This window comes from Suncus etruscus, chromosome X (assembly GCF_024139225.1).
Source record: "Suncus etruscus isolate mSunEtr1 chromosome X, mSunEtr1.pri.cur, whole genome shotgun sequence".
NCBI classification, from domain to species: domain Eukaryota; kingdom Metazoa; phylum Chordata; class Mammalia; order Eulipotyphla; family Soricidae; genus Suncus; species Suncus etruscus.
In genome coordinates, this window is record NC_064868.1 from 55,455,359 (window position 1) to 55,480,783 (window position 25,425).

The 25,425-nt window shown below is 42.6% G+C and overlaps 1 protein-coding gene across 2 annotated transcripts in view; it reads right to left on the minus strand.

Moving 5' to 3' along the window:
• IQSEC2 (IQ motif and Sec7 domain ArfGEF 2) overlaps positions 1-25,425 on the minus strand; it is a 99,418-nt gene that overhangs the window by 42,700 nt on the left and 31,293 nt on the right. The window contains exons 2-3 of one of the 2 annotated variants that reach the window (XM_049767145.1): positions 16,103-16,132; positions 2,349-2,444 (exon numbers count right to left, since the gene is read on the minus strand). In XM_049767145.1, the coding sequence (XP_049623102.1) occupies positions 2,349-2,444; positions 16,103-16,132 (126 nt within the window). The remainder of the gene's footprint in view (positions 1-2,348; positions 2,445-16,102; positions 16,133-25,425) is intronic. The other variant, XM_049767144.1, reaches the window with a different exon arrangement.

A 25,425-nucleotide genomic window follows, 5' to 3' on the forward strand; every position in this document is an offset into this window, starting at 1 on the left:
TTTAAATCTCAGTTAAAACTTCAAGAAAAATTTGTCAGCAGAAGTAATTGGAATCATTTATTTTACTTGTCCCTGATTTAAATGGAAATTCATCTAGTGCTTAACTGCTATGATTATAGTAGATCATTTGTCATTAGTTTCTAATTTTAAAAATGTTTACTGTACTAGTTAAATATTGCTAAGTAACAAATATCTCCCATGCAAAAAGAGTTAACTAAATGATGAGTTTTAAAATCAAGAAAAGATGTAGAAATTTATCAAAATCTTTGTAGTTTTTTGTATTGTTTTGTTTTGTTTTGGGGACACACCCAAGGATGGTTAAGGCTTACTCCAAGGTCTGTGCTCAGAAATCATTCCTAGCAGGACTTGGGGAACCACATCAGGTCAACTGTGGGCAAAGCAAGCACCATCCCCTCTGTAATATCTTTTGAGCCCTAGATTTTTTGTAGTTTTTTTTTTACAGAAATAGCTATATAATCGTTTCTCTTTATCAATTAATATAGTCAATTACAATGACAGCTTTTCTTTTCGGTTTTTTTTTTTTTTTTTTTTTGGTTTTTGGTTTTTGGGTCACACCCAGTAGGGCTCAGGGGTTACTCTTGGCTCTATGCTCAGAAATCACTCCTGGCAGGCTCAGGGAACCATATGGGATGCCAGGATTCAAACCACCAACCTTATGCATGCAAGGCAAACACATTACCTCCATGCTATCTCTCGGGCCCCAATGATAGCTCTTCTAATATTGACCAATCCATCTACTGCTAGGACAGGACTTAATTTGTCTCCTTTTAATACAGTTTGGAAACCATATATTTAAAATAATTAATGTTCCATTAATATATAAAATTACACTATTATCTGTTTCTTTTGTCTAAATCTGTCCAGTAATCTTAACCTTCTGGAATGAATTTGGATAGAGCCCGTCTTTTCATATTATCTGATCTTTCAATATTTAATAGGTTTGATAAGTTCTTTCATGATTTAATAAGTTTATAACAGACCTTCCATAGTACTAACCAGGCTTGGTACCATTTCTAAGATAAAGATTTTTGTTTTGTTTGGGGGCCACATCTGGTGATACTCAGGGTCACTCTTAGCTCTGCACTCAGGAATTACGCCTGGTGGTCCTTGGTTCCATATGAAATTCTAGGGATTATACCTGGTAATGCATACACATGTAAAACAAGTAGTTCTCTCATCCCTGAGGAGAAAAATCTTGTTTGTCTTTATTTGGGAGACACATCTAATAGTAGCTCCAGGGCTACTCCTAGAGCATTACTTGGAGTTTTCTCAGGGGAACATGCAATACCAGGGATAAAACCCAGAACTCCTGCTTGAAAATAAGAACATGTTGACTATCGTTTTAATCCCTTCTCTATTACTCTATTCAGGTGTTTGTATGACCCTTAAGTCATTCTGGTGACTTACATTTTCCTCGAAAATAACCGTTTCGTCTAGATGTTCAACTTGATTGGTATAAAAGTATACAAAAACAGTTTCTTATGACTTTATTAGTTTCCTCAGAATCTATGGCTAAATCCTCTTCATCATACCTGATTTAATTGCATTTCCTAGCCTTTTTCTCAGTCAAATTTACCATAGGATGGTCTATTTAGTTTATAGATCTTTCTAAAAATCACATTCCATTTTTTGTTTTTGATTTCATTAATTTTTTGTTTTATGTATAGTTATTACTTTATCCTATTTTCCTTTGGTTGTTTTTTCCTAGGTTCTTGAGAGGTAAAATTATTTAATTTCATTTAAACTTTTTCTCTAATAAAAAATTTTATGATTACAACCTTTTTTCTCTGAGGTTCTTCATGGTCATATCCTATAGGGATTCAGATGTTATTCTCATTTTCATTTATTTTAAATAGTCCCTAGGTTCCATTATTAGTTCTTCTTTAGCATACACATTTTGAAGCTGCAAGTGGGTGAAGGGCTTAGCCTTTTTGGCTATTGTTATTACATTGCACTATAATTAGAAAATTTTAAATTATTTTCCAATAAACATGGAAATATAATTGTTCTCCAAAGATATGAGATAGCTCACTGTGCATATTAACAACCTTACTCATCCTATCCAACCAGCAAACTCTTACATTCTAAGACTCATTGCTCTCTTTGGGTGCAGGCATCTAGGGAAAGATTTTATAAGAAAGGAAGAACTACAGACTCTAAATGTCTTATTTGAGCACTGATTTGGTCCCTTAGTCACTCTCCTCACATGTGCAAACACTCATTCCACAACCACTCCAAGTGCTGGGAGAGTGGAAAGGTCTGGTAATGGCATTGCATATTTGTCTGGAAGGGGGAGAAATTGAGGGAGGGATGTGTCTAGCTCTTACCTGCTCTCTGCCAGCCTGCCTGAGGGGGTAAGCTTCATGGAGTCAAGGACCTGAGTAGGACAGCAATACTGGTGTAGAGTATGAGACGCTGTGGACCTGAGAGACAGTGAGAAACAGAGAAAGAGAGACAAAAAGAGAGAGACAGGGAGGGAATGGAGAGGCAAAGTGGGGAATGGGGACAAGGAGGTCCGAATAAATGGTGGGGTATAGGGGAAAAAATGGAAAAAATAAGTTGTGAAATATAGGGAATGGAACAGGAAAAAGCAGGCAGGGAGGAAGAAAGGAAGGAGGGAGGGAAAAGGAAAGAAGGAAGGAAGGGAAGAAAGGAGGTAAGGAAAAGGGCCGTAAGAAGAAAGGGAGGGAGGAAAGAAGGGAGAAAAGAAAGAAGGAAGGGAGGACAGGAAAGAGGAAGGGAGTGAGTGAGGGGGGAGGGAGGAAGGAAGAGAGGGAGGGAGAGAGGAAGAGGGAAGTGAGGGAGAGAGGAAGAGAGTGAGGGAGGAAGAGAGCGAAGGAGGGGGAGAGAAGTGAGGGAGAGAGGGAGGGAGGAAGAGATGGAACGAGGGGGAGGAGAGAAGTGAGGGAGAGGGGGAGTAAGGGAGGGAGGGAAGAAGGAAGGAAAGAAGGAAGGAAGGAAGGAAGGAAGGAAGGAAGGAAGGAAGGAAGGAAGGAAGGAAGGAAGGAAGGAAGGAAGGAAGGAAGGAAGGAAGGAAGGAAGGAAGGAAGGAAGGAAAAAAGAAAAAAACACAAAGTCAAGAAAGAGAGGACAGCACTCGAACCACAAACATAACACAATGACAACAGGGGGCAGCAGAGACAAAGAGCTTGGCTGGGCCTCCTGTGTTCCAGGTGACTCCATGGGACCCTTGACCTTGGAGACACTGGGACACTACAGCAGGGAAGGGGTAGGGAGCCCTCCTCACACCAGACGCCACACAGGTAAGAAAGGGGGTGGTGAAAGAGAAAGGAAAAAGTTGTATGGGGCTTCCCATTATAAAAAAAATAATACTCATAATTAGGGAGGGTGAGAGAGAGAGAGAGAGAGAGAGAGAGAGAGAGAGAGAGAGATAGAGAGAGAGAGAGAGAGAGAGAGAGAGAGAGAGAGAGAGAGAGAGAGAGAGAGAGAGAGAAGAAAGGCACTGGATCCAAAAGAAGAACTCAGGCCCAGGATAGGGGTGGAAGAAACACTATGGAAAGAAAGGAAGAAAATCAGAGAGAAACCAAAAGACAAAGAAAGGGTGAAACAGAAAATAGATGAGAAAGTGTAAAACGAGAGAATGCAAGACAAAAAGACACAGAGAGAAGACAGGGAGAGGCAGTGTGCCAGAGGAAAGGAGGGTAGAAGAGAACTGCCAAGGCGTCAGTGGTTTTGGTGACAGGATGGGACTCAGGGCTGAAAGAGAGGATTGGGCTAAGGAAACCAGAGGCCAAGAGGGCTGCTTCCAACACCAGTGCTGGACCCCAGCCCAGGGCAGGGCCCATGCTCTGCTACCCCCGCCCAGTTTACTCCCCCAACCCTGGTGCAGTGTTCAGAGGCCCCTCTGCCTACTGCTTCTTCAATTAAATCCACAGAATGGGAATTGGGAAAAAGGATAGCAGGAATTGAGGCTGAAGGCCCGATCCCTTTCCTACCTACTAAAAGCAGTAGCTGGGAGTAAAGCTAGCCCTTTGGATGTCCCCAATCTGCCCTCACCAGACCCTGAAGAAAGGGCAGGGCCATTCAATGACCCGGAAGTGGCTGTAGCTAGGTTAGCCACCCACTATCTCACTATCCCAATTTCAGGTTGCCCAATTGTTAGAACCTTACAGAGAATTGTGGAATCTGAGACTCAATCCTTTATCTGAGACTCCAGAATAATTGTCAGTCATAACTATCTTTTAGTGCCATTCAGCAGCCCATGTCCTTGACTGCTTCCTGATTAAAAGTTAAGAGTCAGAGCCCTAGGTTGCAGAGCTTATCAGCAGCCACTGGGAGCTCACAGTATCAGGTCAAGCTAACATATCATGCTAGGCTGACCAACAATCACAACCACTTCAGGCCTTTTCAAGGGCTCCAGGGGTTTCACAAGTTTGAGTAGCCCAATATCCCTGGGCTCATGTACTTAAGGTAGTTCTCTCCCCAAAGCCAGAGGCTTCCAAATGTAAGAGGGAAGTTAATAATCAGGAATTCAAGAGGTTACTGTACCAGCAGCCCAGGAACCAAGCCTGGATCCAAGCCAGGGCAGGGAGGGAAAGCTGTAAGGGGAGGAGTGTGGCAATTCCTACCTGTTGTTCTTCCCAGGAAGGTCCATGGATCTGAACCAGTCCAGAGGACAGGCCTCTGGCCCAGGCAGTGCCTCTACTGTGCCACTAAATCCTCCTTCTAAGCCCTTCCCTAGAAGGAGGAACTAAGGAGGCAGGGCCAGGTCAGCTGGGCTGCAGACTAGACTGAAACTGGAAACTTTGCTCTTTCCCTGAACCCCCAGGAGGACTGGGAACTCCAGGAAAAAGGAAGCTACTCAGAGCCACAATAACTCCTCTGGGTTAAATCCTATGTCCATCTTTTGCAACTTTCCCAGTCCAGTACTGGTCACTAGCCCTATCCTTCTCAAGAGAAAACTGAGATGTAGAGACAACATCTAAGTTGGCACAGGTAAACATACAGTTAGGAAGGGGCAAACCTCCCGAAACTAGAAAGTCAGTTGGCCATTCCCAGTTCTGGTATCTGTTCCTTCAGTCATATGTGCTGCCTTGTGAATAAAGACACTTTCCCACAGACACTTTTCACAAAGGCCCTCCTCATGTGTTAACAATTGTTAAGATTGGTTAATGTTTTGGAATGCACCAGTAAAATTCAAATCACCCCTTTTGAGAAAGCAAGATGAACCCTTAGCCAAGACTCTTTAGCAGTCTAAGATAAATTCTCTCTCTTCTGTGTTGTTCTGTACTGACTAAAAGAAAGTCTCCATGGTGAGTAAAGGAAAAAAAAATAAAAAGAAATGCCATTTACAATCAAGAGCTCTTCCAAGGAAATTGCCCAGCCTAATTTTACAGATGAGAGAAAATGAAGCCTAGAGAGTAAGAAAGTCTCAGTCAAGTTCATACAAACAGTCAGTCTAGAATCCAGGCACCTCCTCACCTATCTACTGCAGTAATCTTTCTCGGTCTTCAGACGTGAAAGCTAGAGAAAGGACAGAATTATGAAGAACTGAAGGATGTATGGTTCTAAGAGTGCCAAAGTACTACCTTAAAGCCCACATGTCTCTTCTTAGCGCCAAAGCCCTAGTATCTAGTTGTTCTGAACAGAAGGCAGCCCAGGGAGGGACCAGTGTACCAGTGATCTAGAAGGAATAAAAGATGACAGACTACAGGCCAGCCTTCCTGTCTTCCTGCTTCCCTGCTGGGGCAGTTGGTTCCTCTCAAGAAAGACAAGGCAGTTGAGTGAGATTGGCCCCTCTGGACCATCATGAAGTGGGCCTTCTGTGGCATTTCATCCTCCTGCTCTCCTCTGAAAGCCCCCCTAGACTGCAGGACTCTGACCTCAACCCCGAATTTTCTCCTCTTCTGCAACACCCCTAGTGCCTGTATGTCAGTCCTTATGCACATTAGGTTATTTCCCTAATTACCTGTACTTCTGGCCCAGACCTTCTCTTGGTCTGGCAGAATCTGAGAGATTCTGCAGAGATTCTAGTTCTGCTCCTGATTCTGATGCTATGTGACTTAGGATAAGCCCCTGACTTACCTTTGGTAAGACAAAAAGCATACATTGGGGCCTGGCAGAGCTAGCTACAAGTGAATCTGGGCAGCTGTCTGACAATAAACACAAATGTCAATTCATGAGTTATTAAGAAAATTCAGTGAGACTCATGTGCGCATGATTTAAAGTCTCAGCCTTGGGGCCAGAGAAACAATACAAATGTTAAGGCTGTAGTCACAACACTGATTAAAATCCCAGAATTGCAAACGGTCTCTGGAATACAGCCAGGCATGGCCCCTGAGCACTGCTGGGTGTGGCCCCAAACCAAAAAAGAATAAAGATCCATGGGGAACCCAGTTATTTTGTGCAAGGAGAAATTTCAATAAAAATGTCTCTTCATTTGAGCCATTCTTAGAATTTAGGCATATGTGATAATAATAGACAGATTCTTGTGACGCACTACCAAGGATGTAAAGGGAGAAAGGGTTGTGAATGAGGAACTTAGCTGACCACAGGACACTGGTAAAGTTCCCAGTGACTTACTTAACAGAGCCTGTGGCCCAGGTGCTGAGGTAGGGGTGTGGGTAGCAGTGACTCAGTGTTTTAAGCATCCTGCTCTCATGGAACTATAGCCAAATGAGAAGAGATAGCCACTCAACAAGAAATGGATTTAAACTGCGTCTGAAGTGGAAGGTAGCAGGAGTATGTTCTACATAGAGGAAACAACTTGGATGAATTTCCAGAAACTTCAAATAAACCAAGGTAACTGAGAGGCAAACACAACAAGGGGAAAGAGAACAGAGTGGGGATGTATGTAGAGTGCTGATTTTAAGAATCAGAGGCCCTGGTAAGTTTCCATTTTAATGTTAATTTGACTTTTGAATTGGAGTAAAAGTCAAGGAAAATGTCTCTAAAGATGCCGATATTTTACAGAAATTATTAAAGAGGAAGAACATAGTTCTGGGAAGAACAGCCCTTTCCATCTGTTTCCCAAGTGGCTTTACAGTCCCCCAAAAATAGGAAACTCATTTTATGCTAAGACCTTACTTAAGAACCAGTGGTTAGCTGATTCCCATTTCCCACCTTAAGCCCATTTTCCTCCCTACCTCAACCTCAACCTGGGTTTCACTCAAAAAGCTTATAATCTCTATTCTCTGATGTTGAAGCTTCTTTTCTGCCTGTGCCACCCTCTGTTCCAAAGGCCTTTCCTCAACCCCACACCCCCATTTCCAGCTTTCCCTTGTTCTTCACAAGTCAGATCAGAATTTGTCCCCTCTAGATACTGACTTGTCTCCTCCACTGTACCCTTCCCTCCCTGAACTGCTCTCAGCACTATATTTCTATGGTAGAAGCTCTTTGAGATAAGGGACCCAAATGCACACTAGCCTTATTTATCCTAAGGTCTAGTACAGAATCACAAGTCCTAAATTTTGGCGAGAGACAATCCTTGCTGAGGTGAAAGCTGCAAGATGGGCTATAGACACTAGAGGGCACTGCAACCACAGGAATGAGTCCTGGCATGACTTGGCCAAACAAGCCTAAATGAGCCAAGAACAAATGCCTTCAGGAGTCCAGGCTACATGGAAAGGGCAGTTCTCCAACTCTGGGACCAAGTGAACCATTTCAGTCTCTCATTTTACCTTCTTCCTCCCTTTCCTGACCACTTTCTTATGATGGCACCATACCACAGTAAACAGGACTTCAATTTTTTGCCAATGCAGGCACCACAATCCTCCAACAACCCTGCTACATTTCTTTATCTCACCTTACTCTCATTTGGCTAACTTCTGGTCATCTTCCAAGCCTCAGCTTGGAGAAACTTTTCTAACCCTAAAGCTGGGCTAGGTATAGTTTTGAGGTACTCCCACAGAACACTATATGTTCTAGTCCTCTGTAATTATCTGTAACTGCTGTCTCATTGATTTCCCTCCCAGAACATGTTTCCCTTGAACAGGATTTTATTATTAATATTGACCATATTTCTTTCTTTCTTTCTTTCTTTCTTTCTTTCTTTCTTTCTTTCTTTCTTTCTTTCTTTCTTTCTTTCTTTCTTTCTTTCTTTCTTTCTTTCTTTCTTTCTTTCTTTCTTTTTTTTTTGGTTTTTCGGGCCACATCGGTTTGATGCTCAGGGGTTACTCCTGACTAAGTGCTCAGAAATTGCCCCTGGCTTGGGAGGACCATATGGAACACCGAAGGATCGAACCGAGGTCCTTCCTTGGCTAGCACTTGCAAGGCAGACACCTTACCTCTAGCGCCACCTCTCCGGCCCCCGTATTTCAATTAACATACTACCAGGCACAATTACTCAATAAATCATCTTTGTGATGATGAATAGATGGATGGGTGGGTAGGTGGGTGGATGGATGGATGGATGAATGGATGGACGGATGGATAGATGGATGGATGGATGGATGGATGGATGGATGGATGGATGGATGGATGGATGGATGAATGGATGGATGGATGGATAGATGGATGGAAGACCTTAAGCTAGTCACTTTACCTCTCTAGGTTCCAGTTTCCCATCTGTCTGGTAGGCAAAAGTACCCTTACTTGGCAAGGCAGCCAGGAGAACTCAAGATGAGTTCAAGATATCATGTATCGATTGCTGCATATCAATACTGATACACAACAAACATCTTCAGAATCAAAGCAATTATTAATACAATCAAAACAGGGAGCTGAATGACACTGTTTCCTGAGATTGAAACAATCTTTTTTACACAGGTTTATCATTGTTTCTTATCCTTCTTCTCCGATCCTCTCCTCCTTCTTCTCCTCCTACTTCTCCTTTTCTTTTTTGATTTGGGTCCAAATTATCTCTGCTTTTTTACTACTTCTCTTTCTTCGTCCTCCTTCCCTACATTCAGTGGTACTCAAGGATTTCTCCTGTTTCAGTACTCAGGACTATATATGGTGCTGGGAATCAAACCTGGGTTTGTTAATGCAAGGCAAGCACTTTATCTGATGTACTATCAGCCCCCAGAAGATGGCTTTAAAATAAGAAACTTTTTTTAGGGGAAGGGGTGCCAGGGATCAAACCCAAGGTGTCACAAATGCAAAGTATTCATGCTATTACTGAACTACATCTTATGCTCAGGAAAAATATTTAAGTGAAAGTAACAACACCTGCCATGTGCCAAGTCAGAACTAGGAGGACATGAAGAGATGGTGGGAACCTCCAGTCTTGGTCTCAGCCAGACAATGGAAGACCAGAGTTTAGTTCAGAGTTATGGGCATTGCCCCATGACAGTAATGACTGGAGAATAGTCATTACTATTCCCAAACCCTACTCATAGGTGACAATGTCTAAGGGTCATTAATTACCTCTATAATTAATGTAAAAACTGCAGGGTTTGCACTAATGGAGAAGTCAGTTCCAGCGTCAAGCTGATAATATTGATAATGTGAGCTTGTAATTATATACTGCAGTAACTATAAATTCAGTCACGACACTAATAAAACAAAAAAAATTGAGGCAACCAAGGACTAGGTAATAGCTCTACTGTGAAAAGAATCATGCCAGTTGTTCTGAAGCTATGAAAATAACCACACACTGCTAGAAATGGTAATATTCACTAAGCACTTAAAAGATGCTTGGGGCGGCAGAGCAATAGCATAGAGGGTAGGGTATTTGCCTTGCATACGGCCAATCCAGGTTCAATCCCTGCCGTCCCATATGATCACCTGTGCATGTCAGGAGTAATTTCTGAGCACTGAGCTAGAAATAAACACTGAGTGCTTCCAGGTGTGGCCCACAACAAAACAAAACAAAACAAAATTTAAAAAAAGATGTTTGGGTACAAAGTAAGGAGAAATGTTTAGGTAGCACAAGGCATGTTGATGCAAGAGCAGGGCACTTGAAAGCATAACAAGCAAAAGTTGATTTTTATTAGAATAGTAATTTATGGGGCCGGCGCGGTGGCACTAGAGGTAAGGTGTCTGTGCTAGCCTAGGATGGACCATGGTTTGATCCCCCAGCATCCCATATGGTCCCCCAAGCCAGGAGCAACTTCTGAGCACATAGCCAGGGGTAACCCCCTGAGCGTCACCGGGTGTGGCCCAAAAACCAAAAAAAAAAAAAAAGAATTGTAATCTATATCTCACTGAAGAAACAATCTTCTAGTTGAGGACTTTGAGTACCCGCCCAACTCCCATACATAGCCCTAGGTCTGTGCTCACTCAGGAACATATAGTAACTATTCACTGGAGTAAAAACACCAAAAACCTGGTATCTGATCTTTCTACCCTCACCCATTTAGAGGAGAATCAACTTCCCTCTCAAGCTATTGCCATTTTGTTACTACCATGGGCTAGAGAGCAGCATTGCTGTCTTGCGGGGGTGGTCTTAGACCTAGTAGATTCTGAACCTTCCAAATTGGTGGCCATGTCATGTTAATGAAAGCAAGAAGAAACTAGTTCAGAGAAGAGTCAGTGACAGAGAAAGATCACTAAGGCCAAGCAAAACATGAGTGATAGAGAGAGATGAAACATGAGCCCTCAAGATGCAAAAAGATGACAATCATGGTCCTTGGCTTCTTGGCTCCACCTCTACTTGACATAAGGCTTGCTTACATTTCATTTACTGTTCTCAGAGTCTGAGAGATGTAGACTCATAAAAGTCCCCCTACACACACACCCTTTATTCTTGAGTTTGAGTGGGTTTCTGTTCCCTGCAACAAACTGTATTCAGATTAAGATGAAAACTTAAGAGGGAAAACTGGAATATAAGTGCTGGGCTTGCATAAGCAAAAATACATAAAGAATACTTATTCAGGAAAATGTGAATACAATTATAAAGCATTCGTGTTTGTTCATCCAAATGCTCCTGACACTTGCTACCATAGACACATGCTCCAGACACACACACATACGCACCTACACAATTCAGTAATACACAAAGGGTGCAGCAACCAGACACTCTTCTGTAGAGATACCCTGATATGCATGAATGTGGACCAGCATGCAGGCTGTCCCTGCACTGCTTACAGCCAGCACAGACTGCCACACTCAGGAGGAGACCCACACACATGAACACAGTAGTACTGCCTGCCAGGCTTAGGGCAGGAGTCAAGGTTTCATTGGGCTCTGCACAGCTTCCCTCCTCAGCTGCCAAATGACTCATCCTAGGGCTGCTAATTAAAGCCAGGACAGAGAGGACAGAGGCAAGGGGAGGGGTAGAGAGGAAAGACAAGTTTATTTTGGTGCCAACCAGGCACACAGAGCAGGCATAGGGGTCACCCACTTCCTGGGACTGAGCCAGACAAGGGGCAAGGGAACATAGGAAGGGGAAGGAAGGCCCTCTTGCCTCTTCTTGCTCCTTTTGAGCTTCTTGGAAAGATACCTTTTTTTTTAAATTATCCACCCACACCCCTTCCAGCCTCCTCCTCTGTCCTACTGTCAGATTCCAGCTCTACCCACTCTAGACTCTTGTCCTTACAACTGCCTTCTCCTCCTTCGCTAACTACCATTTGGGCTTGCCAAAGCTGGCTCATCTGTATCTACAACCTGCTTATGTATCCCCCACAGATTACCCAACACAGGTTGGGTATACAAAAAAAGGCTCTGTTCATGCTTCTAGATTATGACTGTGCTGACCACATTAGAGCATGGTGACCTGGGAGTTAGAATTTGTCTCTAAATTCTACCTTGAAAATTCTTTTCTTGGAACTCCATCTTAGTTTCTTCATTTGTAAAATAATAAGACTATTTAATTTTAGCATTTATTGTGAGACTAAAATGAGTGACTCTAGGTAAAGTGCTCAATGCAGTGTCAACATACAATAGCTTTAGTTATTACCCAGTAGGTGTTGCTGCTCAGTAACACCCACCTGAGGCTGTCTGAGCAGCAATTATAGAGCCAAGTTCCAAGACTAGCTACTCCACAGAGTACCTGGTGACTTCAAACAAGTCATATAAGCTTTCAGAGTATGGTTGAGTGTGCAAAATGGGGGTTGTCCTATGTAGTAAAACTGTGCATCTGTCAAATATCCAATGTGCACACCAGTTCTCAGAAGTGGCTTGATAAATGACAGTACAGATTACCAAAAAGAGTGGGAGTGCTCAAGCCTTTGGGGCCAGAGAATCTAAGGAGGAAGGAATCTATCAGGATGGACTAGGGCTACAAGGAAAGGCAATCCCCAAATGAGTGGAATGAAGCCAACCCCAGAACCAGCCAAAGAGCATTCAGTAAGTAGTCAATAGTAAGGTCCCAAGCAAAGAAAAATGGTGGACACCAAACATTAGGCAGGATGGGTTATCAATGCTTTGCCAAACAAGATGCATCTTGGGAGGAAATGTTTGCCTGAGAAGGCTCTGGGGACTGTGGTGTCTTAAAGATGTGGATGGGGGAAACCTACCACCACAGATTGACAAGAGGTCCGAACAAAAAAGAATCATTGGGATTATCTAATGCAAACTGCCGTTGGACAGATGGGAGCACTGAGGCCCAGAGTGGGAGGCCTCCACTGGGAACAAAGCCAGCACTGGCTCCTCCTCCCACTTCTCTTCCAGACTGCAGTGGCTTTGGTTACCATGGGGATGTCCCTGGCTCCTCGGGTATCAGTGGCTCCCCCATACCCTCTTTCCTTCCCTAGCAACAGCCCCTCTGGCTCTCATCTTTGTGTGTCTGACAACTCTAGTCTTGTCCCTGAGTACCACACTCCCAATATAAGTTCTAGCCTCACCCTTTTTTGCAGTAGCAGTGACTCTGGACTGGGCATCCTCTGTATCTGTGAGCAGAAGTGTAGACCCCCTCCTACCTCCTGTTTTCAAGTTACAAGATTCTCAAGTTAGACTCTAGAAGATGACAATAGAATGGGTTGGGGAGGGGTTGAGGGCAATACAATGCACTGAGCCCCTATTTTTTACGAAGCGAGCAAACACTGCTGTTATTTACATTCTGTCATCAATCCAGAGAACCAACAGCTATTGCCCCTATTGTATCATGGAAGAATCAGAGAAGTAAAGTGACTTCTCAAAGCATATACAGCATGGGGACCCACTCTATGGACAGCTGGCTTTGTCATTAGAACAAGATAATTTTGTTCCTTGGTTGAAGGTTTGATAGTTTCTACAGGAACTCAAGTATCTTCCTTGTGCCCCCCTCTACCTCATTCTCCATGGCAATTTAATTCAGCTCAAATTCAACCCGGCACTTGCTCTTGTCACCCCACACTTAGAAGTCCCCAACCTTAGACTCTGCCATGATTGGTTGCAACCCACCCACTGACCTAGTCCCTCTCCTTCATGCTTCTATATACACAAAGACCTTTCCTTTCTCACAATGTTTGGTTAAATGAGGACACTGGGTTCCTAGATACAAAAAGGCATGTCATGTAACTAGAGAGCAATCTTGCCATAAATGTGGCTCCTTGCCTGGATCCAGCAGTTGTGCTCTCCCTTCCCCCATACTATGTTGCTAAGCTCAGCCTTTCTACTGCACCCTCCCCTCAAAGTCCAGTGATAATAGGAAGTGCCAGTGACTCAGCCTCCCAATGGCCTTCTATCCTTTCTCTACCCTTCCTATCAATTCTTGTGAACACTGGTTCCACTCTTAGGCAATAGATTGTACACCTGCCATCCACAGCCCAGCTCGGCCACTGCCCATTTTTTGTTTGTTATTTGTTGGGGGGGGCACATATGGCAGTGCTTAGCTTTGCTTTCAGAAATTACTCCTGCCAGAGCTTAGGGGACCATATGGGATACTGGGGATTGAGCCTGCTACACTATTGCTCTAGCCCCAAGACACTGCCTTTCTTATGATTTAGGTTCTGATCCCTAACTAACTAGAGTCAAGAATTTATATGTGGGTTTTAAATGAAAAAATGGCCCTACCTGGTCCTGGCTGGCCCTTTCTGAAATGGGCTTATTGCCATATACTCAAAATCTGAAGCCTAGATTCAACCCTGAGCTTCCCCTTTGCTAAGTCTTTAAGGACTCCAAACCTCTGAACCTAACTTGGGCCTAAAGTGCTGTCTCTGGAACCAGATATCCTGAGAGTGAGTCAGAATAAGGCCAGCTTGCCCCTTTTGTCTGCTCTCCTTGGACAGGGCAATAACCATCCTAGAAACTTCATTTTCCTAATATGAAGGTGAATGATGCTAATTCATGTCTAAAAGGGCTGTAGTGCCATTAAATAAGATCTTGTTCAGAGTTCTTAGTATGTGAGGAGTAAACAATCACTGCTAATATTACTAATTATTAGAATGAGGATGAAGATGATGATTATTATTATCTGCAAGGATGTTGTAAGCTTCCTCAGTGACCCATAGGCAGGACCTCAGGCTTGGTGCCAGGAAGATCAAGGTTTGACTCTGGGCTCAACCAGCTATTAGTTTCATGGCTGTAGGCAAAACCCACTGTAAATGGATGACAAAGCCAGCCAATGCCATTGGGAGAAAGAAACAAAAGAAAATCCCTGATAACTTCTGTCAGCTGGAAAGGGCCAGCCTATGTCATGGTAGGACTATGATTATAGTTATTAAATACTCTGAGTTATAGGTCCCAGGAATTTCCTTGCTAAGAAGAGCTCAAAACATGAGATGACTTAAATTGGGTTATTCAACTGAAGATATTTCAATGCAGCTGGCTGGGGGGCCTATGCTCATACTTAACCCAAGTTGCCTCTCTTCAAACCCATAAGGGGAAGAGCAAGCTCCACATCCTTTACTGGATCAGGATCTTCCTAAATGTAAACACAAGCTGTGTCCATGCCCTAGTCCTTTATTTCATGCTGGGGCAACTGTCTTATCATTTACATTTGACTGGACAAGAGGACTGTATTCATTCAATCCTCCCTACCATTTTCCTGCTGGCCCAGTGCTTCTAATCCCATAGTTCAAAACCCAGCCCTGAACATTTGCATGCCTAGACCAGACCTCTAGCTGAGGGTGCTAAGACATCTCATGATGAACCTGCATCTGTATGCTGGATACTCTGCCCTTGTACCTGCCCACTGCCCAGATGTCAGGCTTGGACTATAACAGATGTCTGGGCAAAATGTTCCCATGTTCATTGCTGAGTTATAGTGAGGGCAAAAATCCAACCTGTACTTTGCTCAGTGAGTAAGGAGCCCTGGCAAAATGTTGAGAAAGCCCAGTGGAAAGGAAACATTTGTCCAGATGATCTGATCAGAAGAGTCTACTCATTACATAGGTATTTTATATGCTAGTCAAAGCACTGACTGTGACATGGGGTATGTCCTGGGCTTCTGCTGCCTGAGCTTATCACATCTTCTGAGGCCTATTTTAATGTTGTAGGCCTGGATGCTAAGACTATCTGGCTGCTACTGTGAACCTCCCAATAGTTCTAGAGTCTCTATATTTGACACTTGTATCTTCTGGTGGGTTAAAACCTGGGAAACACACAAAAAGCCCTAGTCTCTAGTCCAATTTTACTTCCACCTAAAGTGACAGGTAACATTCTGAAAACTTAAGTAAAACTTGCCACCCTTTTTTTCCTAAGTACACACACACACACAACCAAATAGTCAAAAGCATGCTTGCCACTATAATGTAAATTTCTACTGTGTAAGATGTCTCATACCAAAACTTTCCCTCTCTGTGGCTCTCTCAGTCCACAAGGCTCAAAGCCCCTTGACCCCTGCTTTTCTCTCTTATACCTGTCTGGTTTCTTAATTCTTGTGGTAAGTGGAGCCTTTACAGAAATCCTACTGCACAGGGATACAGCATTTAGGGTAAATCTTATAACATTTGATAGCAAATCCCACCTACTAATTTTCTCTTCTCTTAAAGGGGAAGGTGGAAAAGGTTCCAGGCCCACAATGGGCATCTCTGCAGGTTAACCTTCCCATCTGGGTCACTCTCATGAGTCCTTGAAGAGTTTATCCCAACTCTTGATGCAGTTAGGGTCAGAAAGACTGAGGAGTAGTTTTCACCCCTTTTACACCCCTGCCACATCCAGTTGGCCCTCCCACTCTACTCCATTCCATACCTACCCCTGATGCCAATAGGATAAGACCCTTTGAGTTAGCCCCCACTTCTGCCCCCAGTAACTAAAGGTCTCCACACCCAGTCCCCATCCCATCTCCCAATGAATATAAAATAAAGGAGCTACTGACCTGACAGTTCTGGAATTCTCACCATCAGATCTGGAAGAGAAACAGTAAATACAGTTACCATTAGCATACACTCTATAATTTCCCTTTGCCCTCTGTAGCAGTCTTGAGTCTAAAGTACACCATGACAAAGTGAATGGAGTTTAAAGCAGGGAGGACCACTAGTGTAAAGTCCCTGAGATGGCAAAAAGCCTTTCCAGTTATGGGCTGGGAAAAGAAGGAATGTCACATTGTGGTGTACACTTAAGGGAAAGATTGCTTAAAGTCAAGGTCAGAGGCCTGCCAGTGACTATCCCCCACCATAGGTGTGTCTGTGGATCACAATAAGGAGTGATTCTGTGGACAGAGGCAAAACTCCAGCTTTAAACATAGAGCAAGTGCAGATATTGGCTCTGTACATAGCATCCTAGTAGCTAGGATGAGTCACTTCCCTTCTTGAAAATTGAGCCTCAGTCTCCCCATTTGTAACATATGGCTAGTGCTTATAGGACTGTTGAGATAATTAAGCCTTATGGAATGCAGCAGACAAATGCTAGGGGTTATTAACAACATAGAAAAGGCTTTGCAAATTTCCTTGTCCAACCTACTTGTTTTGCAGATAAAGAGAATGAGGTTAAGAAGCTAAGTGAGTCATTTTCTAGATTCCTTTCTACTATACTGTTCTACCTCCATTGTGAGGCCCCCTTAGAGGCAAAAGAAGGACAAGAGAGGAAAATAGAGTGAGGACAGCTTTGAAAGAACTGAAGGAATAACTAACTGAAGTCTGGTTCACGTCCCTCTGAAAGCTCGTGTGTGCCTGTGTGTGCATGCGTGCGTGTATGGGTGTGTGAGTTTGTGTGTGTACAGGAGAGGGAGGCTTAACAGAAATATAGAAGCAGACTTTCTTGCAGACTTTCTTCTTCCTTCACCCCCCACTCTTTTATACCAGATTTCAGAGAGGGCAGATGAACCCAACATAGGTTCACGTTGCAGAGAGACTTTTAACAGTTGCACAAATTTTTGCAGGTGTGGCAAATGTCATCTATACTGACACTGGCACAAAATGAGAACTGAGAATGTTGGAGTGACAGTATAGTGGTAGGGTGTTTGCCTTGCACGTGGCCAACCTTGGACAGACTCTGGTTCAATCCTCAGCATCCCATATGGTCCTCCAAGCCTGCCAGGAGCAATTTCTGAGCACAGAGTCAGGAGTAACTCCTGAGCACTGCTGAGTATGACCCAAAAATATGAGAGAGAGAGAGAGAGAGAGAGTCGAAAACACAGAAAGGGGAGGTGGGCTTCAGAAAGGAGTATTTATAGAATGTGTGACTGGACAAATCCCAGTACTAGTGCAGATTGTAGGTGAGTAGAGCATGTATGGTTCTGCAACTTATTAGTCATACCATTCTAGAGGACACACTGTCCCATGTTAATCCTCAAGGGTTTACACTTGTGGCATGGGTGGTGCAGTGCCAAGAAGCGCTCCATTTGTGATGTGTCTGTAAGGGTCTCCTTAGCAAAAAGTACGTGCTCAGTCAATACGATTACACTAGTCTTTAGCTTTCTAACCCTTCAGAAACTAAAGACACCAAATATCTTTTCACATTAATTTAAATGATTCATCTCACTCTAGAGTAACAAAATTACTCACTGTAGAGTTGTTACTCACTCTAGAGTAACAAAATTGTTTAATTATTTTCAGGTACCAAGTTGAAGGAACCTAACTTCAACAACTCCCCAAATTAGGACAAAGAACCTGTCCTCTCTCCCTAACAGTAACCTTCTGTTGTAGGCACACTTGTTTCCACACTACCCTGCCAAGCTCTATCCCCTACAAAGTTATTTCATCTCCTGTGTACTAGACCCAAACCCAGGATTATAAAATCTCAAGGCAGGGACTAGAGATATAGTACCTGGGGTAAGGCGCTTTCCGTGCACACAGATAATCTGGGTTTGATCCCTGGAATCACATATGGTTCCCTGAGCCCTACCAGAGTGATCCCTGAACACCATTGGCTGTGGCCCCCAAACAAACAACCCTATACAAATCTCAAGGCACTGGTGGACCAGGGCCTTGGCAGAATATACTTTGGAGTATAAACAATGTGTGCAAGTATCTCTATTGTTATGGGGACAGACACCACATATCTGCTATTAACAAGGCACAGGGTTAGGCCTCTTTTCACATATGATCTGCTTGAGGCTTATAGTGGGAAATACTTGTTTAATTTTTAAGATTATGAATATGAGACTTAGAGAAATTTTAAACATTTGCCCCAGGTCGCCTGACTAGGGGAGTATGTTAAAAACCCTAAAATTGGTGCTCTTTACCATCCTTTTCCTCAGGACCAGTAGCTCAGTTCTAGATACCAATATATTCTTCAGATAAGTTACTAGATTTTCATTCTCATGTGTTAAGACAGCCCCTTTCTCCAGTGCTTTCTTCAAAGAGGTTATGTAACATATAACCACTGCTTTTCCAAAATGATTTCCATTATGTTAGTCTCCAAGATAGCAGCTAAATGGAGAGAAAGCTCCAGATTCAATGTAAAATGAATTTGTCATATATCCACTAAGAACTGATTCTTACTAGTTTGAAGGTATATGGTACCCTAAGAGCCTCATTATGGGGGTGCAGCCCACTTCAGGACACCACCACTTTATACATTTAGTAGATTACTAATTAAATATGAAAAAATCCTCATTAACTTGGGGCATCCATTTGCCCCTCCAGGGAAATTGTGCTACCTTATGGCCAATCTAGCCATCCTTTCCTGAAGCTGGACCATCCTTCTTTTGGAAAGAATCTCACTCAGACTACTGACCCAATTATAGTCATTCCCTAGTTAGCAGTATAGACTTGAAAAAGTCACTTCTATCTGGAAGCTATTTATTTATCTATAAAGTGATAAACTTGTGATAGCTAAAATCCAAATAATCATCAGGCCCTTCATTTCTTCCTAATTTCAAAGTTTTTCTCTTCTATCAATTGGAGCTGGTTATCTGCATGTCAAAACGAAGGCCCAGTAAAAAAAGTTTCCCATTATCAATCAATCCATGTCAGGAGAAGAGATTGTTTCTCCTGCTATTCCCACAGACTTCTCTTAATGGAAGGCCTAGTTTAGCTATAAGAATTTATATTTAGAAGAGTGATGGCCAATAAACAATAACTTGTTGAATCTTTCGCATATAGAGACAATATCTTTGGAGCCAAAAACTGAGCATGTAAACTGGCCAAGGATTTTGATATTGCTGTTTCCAAGTACACAAGGAAATTTGGCAGATAGGAGAATAAAAAGGCCAAGTATAGAATGTTCTTGTGCCTTTGTGGGGCTTCTAGGGACAACATGGCAGAATAATTAAAACATTGTGGGCCCTCAATTTGCCCATTGGGATATGTGCCTTCACCTCCTGGCTGGATTCCCTGCCTCAGATTTGGAGCTTTCAAGCCATCTTTAAAAGTACCTGAGAACAATGTGATATTTTCCTTCAAATGCCTGAACTTAAATCAACCACAATGTTTCCCCTGAATTTACTCATCTAATAAAATAAACATAAAATGTATCAGGAACTTGATATGCAGTTATTAGAAAGATAGAATATCTATACAGATTATATATATTGTCACAAAGAGTATATGGTCCACCAGTCGTGATTTGACTCTGGAAGAAAGGACTAGAGACCCTTGATTTATATGCAGCCAAACCCTAGTTTGAATGCCAACACCACCAGATTTTCTGCCCCACTTCACCATGGTCAAAAATCAAACAAAAAGAAAGTCTCAAACTTCAGTGTTTAATTGAAAAACTTAGGGCTCATTATGTGAGGAGTTGTAAATCTTGAAAGGTAGGCCCTGTTGTTTAGTGCCCTAAAGCATTAAGTTATAATAAAAATGTGAACAAAGTTAGATACAATTCTTTTTTTGAGGTAGAGTGTGAGGAAAATAAATATGTGACTTCTTGTTTTCCCCACTGTAATTTCCTTTTTTTTTTTTTTTGGTTTTTGGGCCACACCCGGCGGTGCTCAGGGGTTACTCCTGGCTGTCTGTTCAGAAATAGCTACTGGCAGGCACAGGGGACCATATGGGACACCGGGATTTGAACCAACCACCTTTGATCCTGGATCGGCTGCTTGCAAGGCAAACACCGCTGTGCTATCTCTCCGGGCCCTGTAATTTCCATTTTTAATAGAAATTTTCACCCCCCTATGCTTGTTTAATATCTACTAACCAGAGCAGTTTGAGACCATGTTGCTGTTTAAAATGCAAGGAACAGAGGGAGGGAAGGAGGGAGGAAGGAAGCAAGGAAGCAAGAAAGGAAGGGGGAGAGAGGGAGGGAGGGAGAGAAAGAGGGAGGGAGGGAGGGAGAGAAAGAGGGAAGGAGGGAGGGAGGGAGAGAAAGAGGGAGGGAGGGAGAGAAAGAGGGAGGGAGGGAGAGAAAGAGGGAGGGAGGGAGAGAAAGAGGGAGGGAGGGAGGGAGAAAAGGAGGAAGGGAGGGAGAAAGGAAGAAGAAATGGAGGAATGGAAGGAAGTAAAGAAGGAAGGAAAAGAGGGAGGGAGGAAGAAAGGGAGGGAGAAAGGAAGAGAGAAAGGGAGGGAGAGAGGGAAGTAGGAAGGAAGGAAGGAAAGAAAGGCTCTTTTTTTTTTGGTTTTTGGGTCACACCCAGAAGCGCTCAGAGGTTACTCCTGGCTCTATGCTCAGAAATTGCTCCTGGCAGTCTGGGGGGACCATATGAGATGCCAGGATTCAAACCACCGTCCTTCTGCATACAAGGCAAACACACTACCTCCATGCTATCTCTCCAGCCCCAGGAAAGGCTCTTTTTCATAGTACTAGGGATCAAACCCAGGCTCTCATACATGTGAAATGTGTACTGTATCACTTAGCTACATTCCTAGCCCAGGAGACTTTTTTGTTTTATTTTTGGGCCATACTGGAGGCTTACTTCTGAGGGGACCATATGGAGTTCAGAGATTGAACCCAGGTTGGCCATGTGTATTGCAAGCACTTCTACCTGCTGTACTATTGCTATGGCCCAGGAAATATTTTTGAAGGACAAATCTAAACAATTTTCCTCCCAGGAGATCTTGAGGAGAAATCTGCTGGTACTTTGGCCCAGGTATCATGCATATCTCTCTAAAAGCTGAGAATCAGGCTACAGGCTATTCTAGATACCTTCTTTCCTCAAATCAGTTTGTCTAATGAAACATCATCAAGGGATAATGCCCTTCTCACACTAACCAATAAAGGAATATCTCAAAAGCTCAAACCATTTGACACAATCTCCTGCTTCAAATATTTAATAGTTGACATCCCCTGCTGGCCAAGTTCTATAAATCTTTAAACCGCTGGGACTAGGAATGTGGCTTAGTGACAGAGCTCTCGTCTTGCTTTGTGAGACCCTTAGTTCAATTTCTAGCACCTTCTGTGAAAAAAATTTCACTCTCCATCACATATACTCTTTCAGAAAATTTGTTTTAGAACAATTAGTCTTTGTTACATGGAACATTTGTGCCTCTATATGCTGATAGGAGTGCAGAGAAAAAAGGAATTTTCATCGACTATTTGGAATATAAATTGGTTCAGTTTATATGGAAAAGTGTGTGAAGATTTCTCAAAAATACTGAAAATGGAATGCACGAGGTCACGAGTCATTGCCTCACATGCCAGGCACAAATTCAGTGATGCTGCCATTTGGGTTCCACAGCACCACAGTACACTGGTGCAAGGGAGTGTATGTGATCAATGAACATGCACATCCCCTGGTAAGCACTACAATTAAGTGTGTGAGCACTTCAACCAAGTGCACAACCCCTGGTGAACATCACAACTAAGTGTTTGTGATCCTCTCACTGTAACAAAAAGAGCAAAGAAAAAGGAAGTGATGATAGAAAATATTAAAAATAGATCTACCACATTATCAGGTCACTCCACTCCTGGGTATCTATTCAAAGAACATGAAAACAATGTTTGAAAACATATTTTCACACTACTTACAGTAGTAAGGATCTGAGGAAAATGCTGAGTCCAACAACAGGTAATAAAATTTGTGAAATATAACACAATGGAATACTCTGCAATATAAGATGAAATCTTTTTTGTTTTTTTTGGGTCACACCCAGCGGTGCTCAGGGGTTACTCCTGGCTGTCTGCTCAGAAATAGCTCCTGGAAGGCACGGGGGACCATATGGGACACCGGGATTCAAACCAACTACCTTTGGTCCTGGATCGGCTGCTATCTCTCCGGGCCCGTAAGATGAAATCTTATATTTTGCTATAATATGGAAGGAACTGGGGGTGTCAAGATAACTCAGGGGAAACATAAATACTGATTGAACTCAGTTATATGCAGGATAAAAAGAAACAAAGGGAACAAAGTCAAATGAAAAACTTCTAGATTCTTATCCACAGAACTGAGATGACTAAGTGGGGGCAGGGAGTAGGTTGGAAGTATGAAGAGGGGTCCAATAGACTACAGTGCAGAGAGATTAGCACTGTGGTGTATGTGTGTTTATTTGTATGTGTGTGTATCATGAGGACGGGGAGATTGTTCCATGGCTAAAGCATCTCTTATAAGAACAAGGTCATGAGTTTGATCCCTGTCATTGCCACAAATACCACATGTGGTCCTGGCAGCTCTACTGCAATACAAAAGTGATATCCAATTGTGCCACAGTCAGGTATGCATGAGTACCCTATTTAAAGGAGGTACAGTGGGTAAAATGCTTGCCTTTTACATGGCTGACCTGGGTTCAATCCCCAAATTCCTATATGGTCCCCTGATCACCACCAGGAGTGAGTACTAAGTGCAGATCCAGTAACCCTTGAACACCTCCAGGTGTGGCCCCAAAACAAACAAGAAAAAGAGGTGACTACTAAAATGCACTGAGACTAACAGATGTGCAAAATTGGGACCAGGAGTGTGACCCCCAGAGATCATATGTGAATTTGCAGTGATTTCCTATATTACAACTAGAATGTGCAGGAGCAACATAGATGAAGGAGTAAGTACTGCTAAATGTACAAGCAACACAATCAAATGTATAAAACACCCACCCACTGTGGAAGCAATAGGATCAATAGAGGGAAGGCAGAGAAATATATAAACAAAGCAGAAAAAATTGGTGCATTTGACAAATGAAAAAAATACAGGTCAGAATCCTAGTACAGTGCATAGAATGCTTGCCTTGCATGCAGTTGATTTAGGTTCAATCCTAAGCACACCATATGGTCCCCCAAGCACCACCAGGAGTAATTCCTGAGTACAGAGTCAGGAGTAATCCCTGAGCATAAATGGATGTAGCCCAAAAACTAAAAATAAAATAAAAAAATACAGGGACTGGTGAAGTAGCACAGTGGATAGGTTAAATGTCTTGATGTGACTGACCAGGTTTGATCCCTTTTCCCATTCAGTCCATCAAACTCCACCAGGAGTGATTCCTAATCTCAGAGCAAGTAGCAATTCATTAGCCTCACCAAATGTTGCCTTAAATAAAGAAAAATAATATTGTCTTATAAACTAACATTACTTAATATAAAAGATAAGGACGTAAGTGGTAAATTATGTATTTTGCATAATTTTAATCCCTATGATCAAAAAAATGTAATACAAATAAAAAGGATCTTACAAGCTAAGATGCAAAATTTCAAAGAACTGTATTTTTTTGTTTTTGTTTTTTGGGCCACACCTATTTGATGCTCAGGGGTTACTCCTGGCTAAGCGCTCAGAAATCGCCCCTGGCTTGGGGGACCATAAGGAACCGCGGTCCTTCCTTGGCTAACACTTGCAAGGCAGACACCTTACCTCTAGTGCCACCTCACTGGCCCCAAAGAACTGTATTTTAAAACGCATAGACATAGTGATAGACATAAAACATTCATAAATAATTATAGATTGCCTATATAAAGTGTGCTTCTCTTGCTAATATGAGATACATAATGCTAGCCATATTGCTAAGTTTTATTTTTTAGTGTATTATTCTTAATTTTCTTTTTAATTTGTTTTTCTTTTTGTTTTGGGGATACACCTGGCAGTGCTTGGGGCTTACTCCTGGCTCTGTACTCAGGGACTCTGTACTCTGTTCTCTGGCTCTGGTGGTGTTCAAGGGACCATAAGGGATAGCAGAAATCTAACCTGGTCATCTGTGAGCAAAGCAAGTGCCTGACCTGTTGTACTATTGCTCTGAACCTATTTTTGTTTTGTGGAACATTCCTGAAAGTGGTTGGGAATGATTTCTAGCTCTGTGCTCAAGGGATCACGTATGATTCCAGGGAAGTGAACCAGGGTTGGATGCATGAAAGACAAGGATGTTACGTCCTGTACTATTTCTTTGTCATAATCTCAATTATCTATTTTCTAGTGATCACACCTGGTAACTCAGGGCTACTCCTGGTTTGGTGCTCAGGATACCCTAGCTATGCCGGGTATCGAATTCAGGCCTTCTGAATGCAAAGCATGCACTAGTCCCATTAAGCTAGCATCCAGCGCCTGTTTTACTTTTAAAATTTGTTTTGTGATTTTCACCAAAGTGATCAGGGAGATTTTAGAACCTAAATGAGTAACCTGGGCTTTTGTAAATGAAGGCATGTACTCTATCGTTTGAGTGATAGATCTACTTGCATGCAGTTTAAAATTTTTTTTTACCAAATTAATACATGCACATATATTTCAAGTCACACAGTATGTCAAAGATGATAACCATGTTCAATTCTGCTTTTTTGAGGAGGCCCACATTCAGTGATTCTCAAGGGTTACTCCTGGCTCTGAGCTCAGGGATCATTCCTGGCAATACTCAGGGGATGCCAAGGATTGAACCCAGGTTAGCTGTGTGCCAGGCATACTTCCTACCCACTGTGCTATCGCTCCAGTCCCCATTTTCAATCATTTAAATTACGTTTTAGGTTGGTTTCTAAAGAACATACACATACTTATATTTCTTTTTCTTTTCTTTTCTTTTTTTTTTTTTTTTTTTTTGTTTTTTGGGTCACACCCAACAGCACTCAGGGGTTACTCCTGGTTCTACACTCAGAAACCGTTCCTGGCAGGCTCGGGGGATCATATGGGATGCTGGGATTTGAACTACCGTCCTTTTGCATGCAAGGCAAATGCCTTACCTCCATGCTATCTCTCCGGCCCATACTTATATTTCTTGAAGTTTTATGTACCAAGTACCTACTATTCAGAGAGATTATATAGCTCTCTTACAAACACTGGCACCCTGGACTCCAGTTGTCATGTAGGTAAGCATTCCTCCTTTCACTACACCACTGTAGTTGTTTCTCAGTTTTAGTCAAATCACTATTAGCAGTTTATATTATCAAAGATACTAAGAAACTATAAACAATATC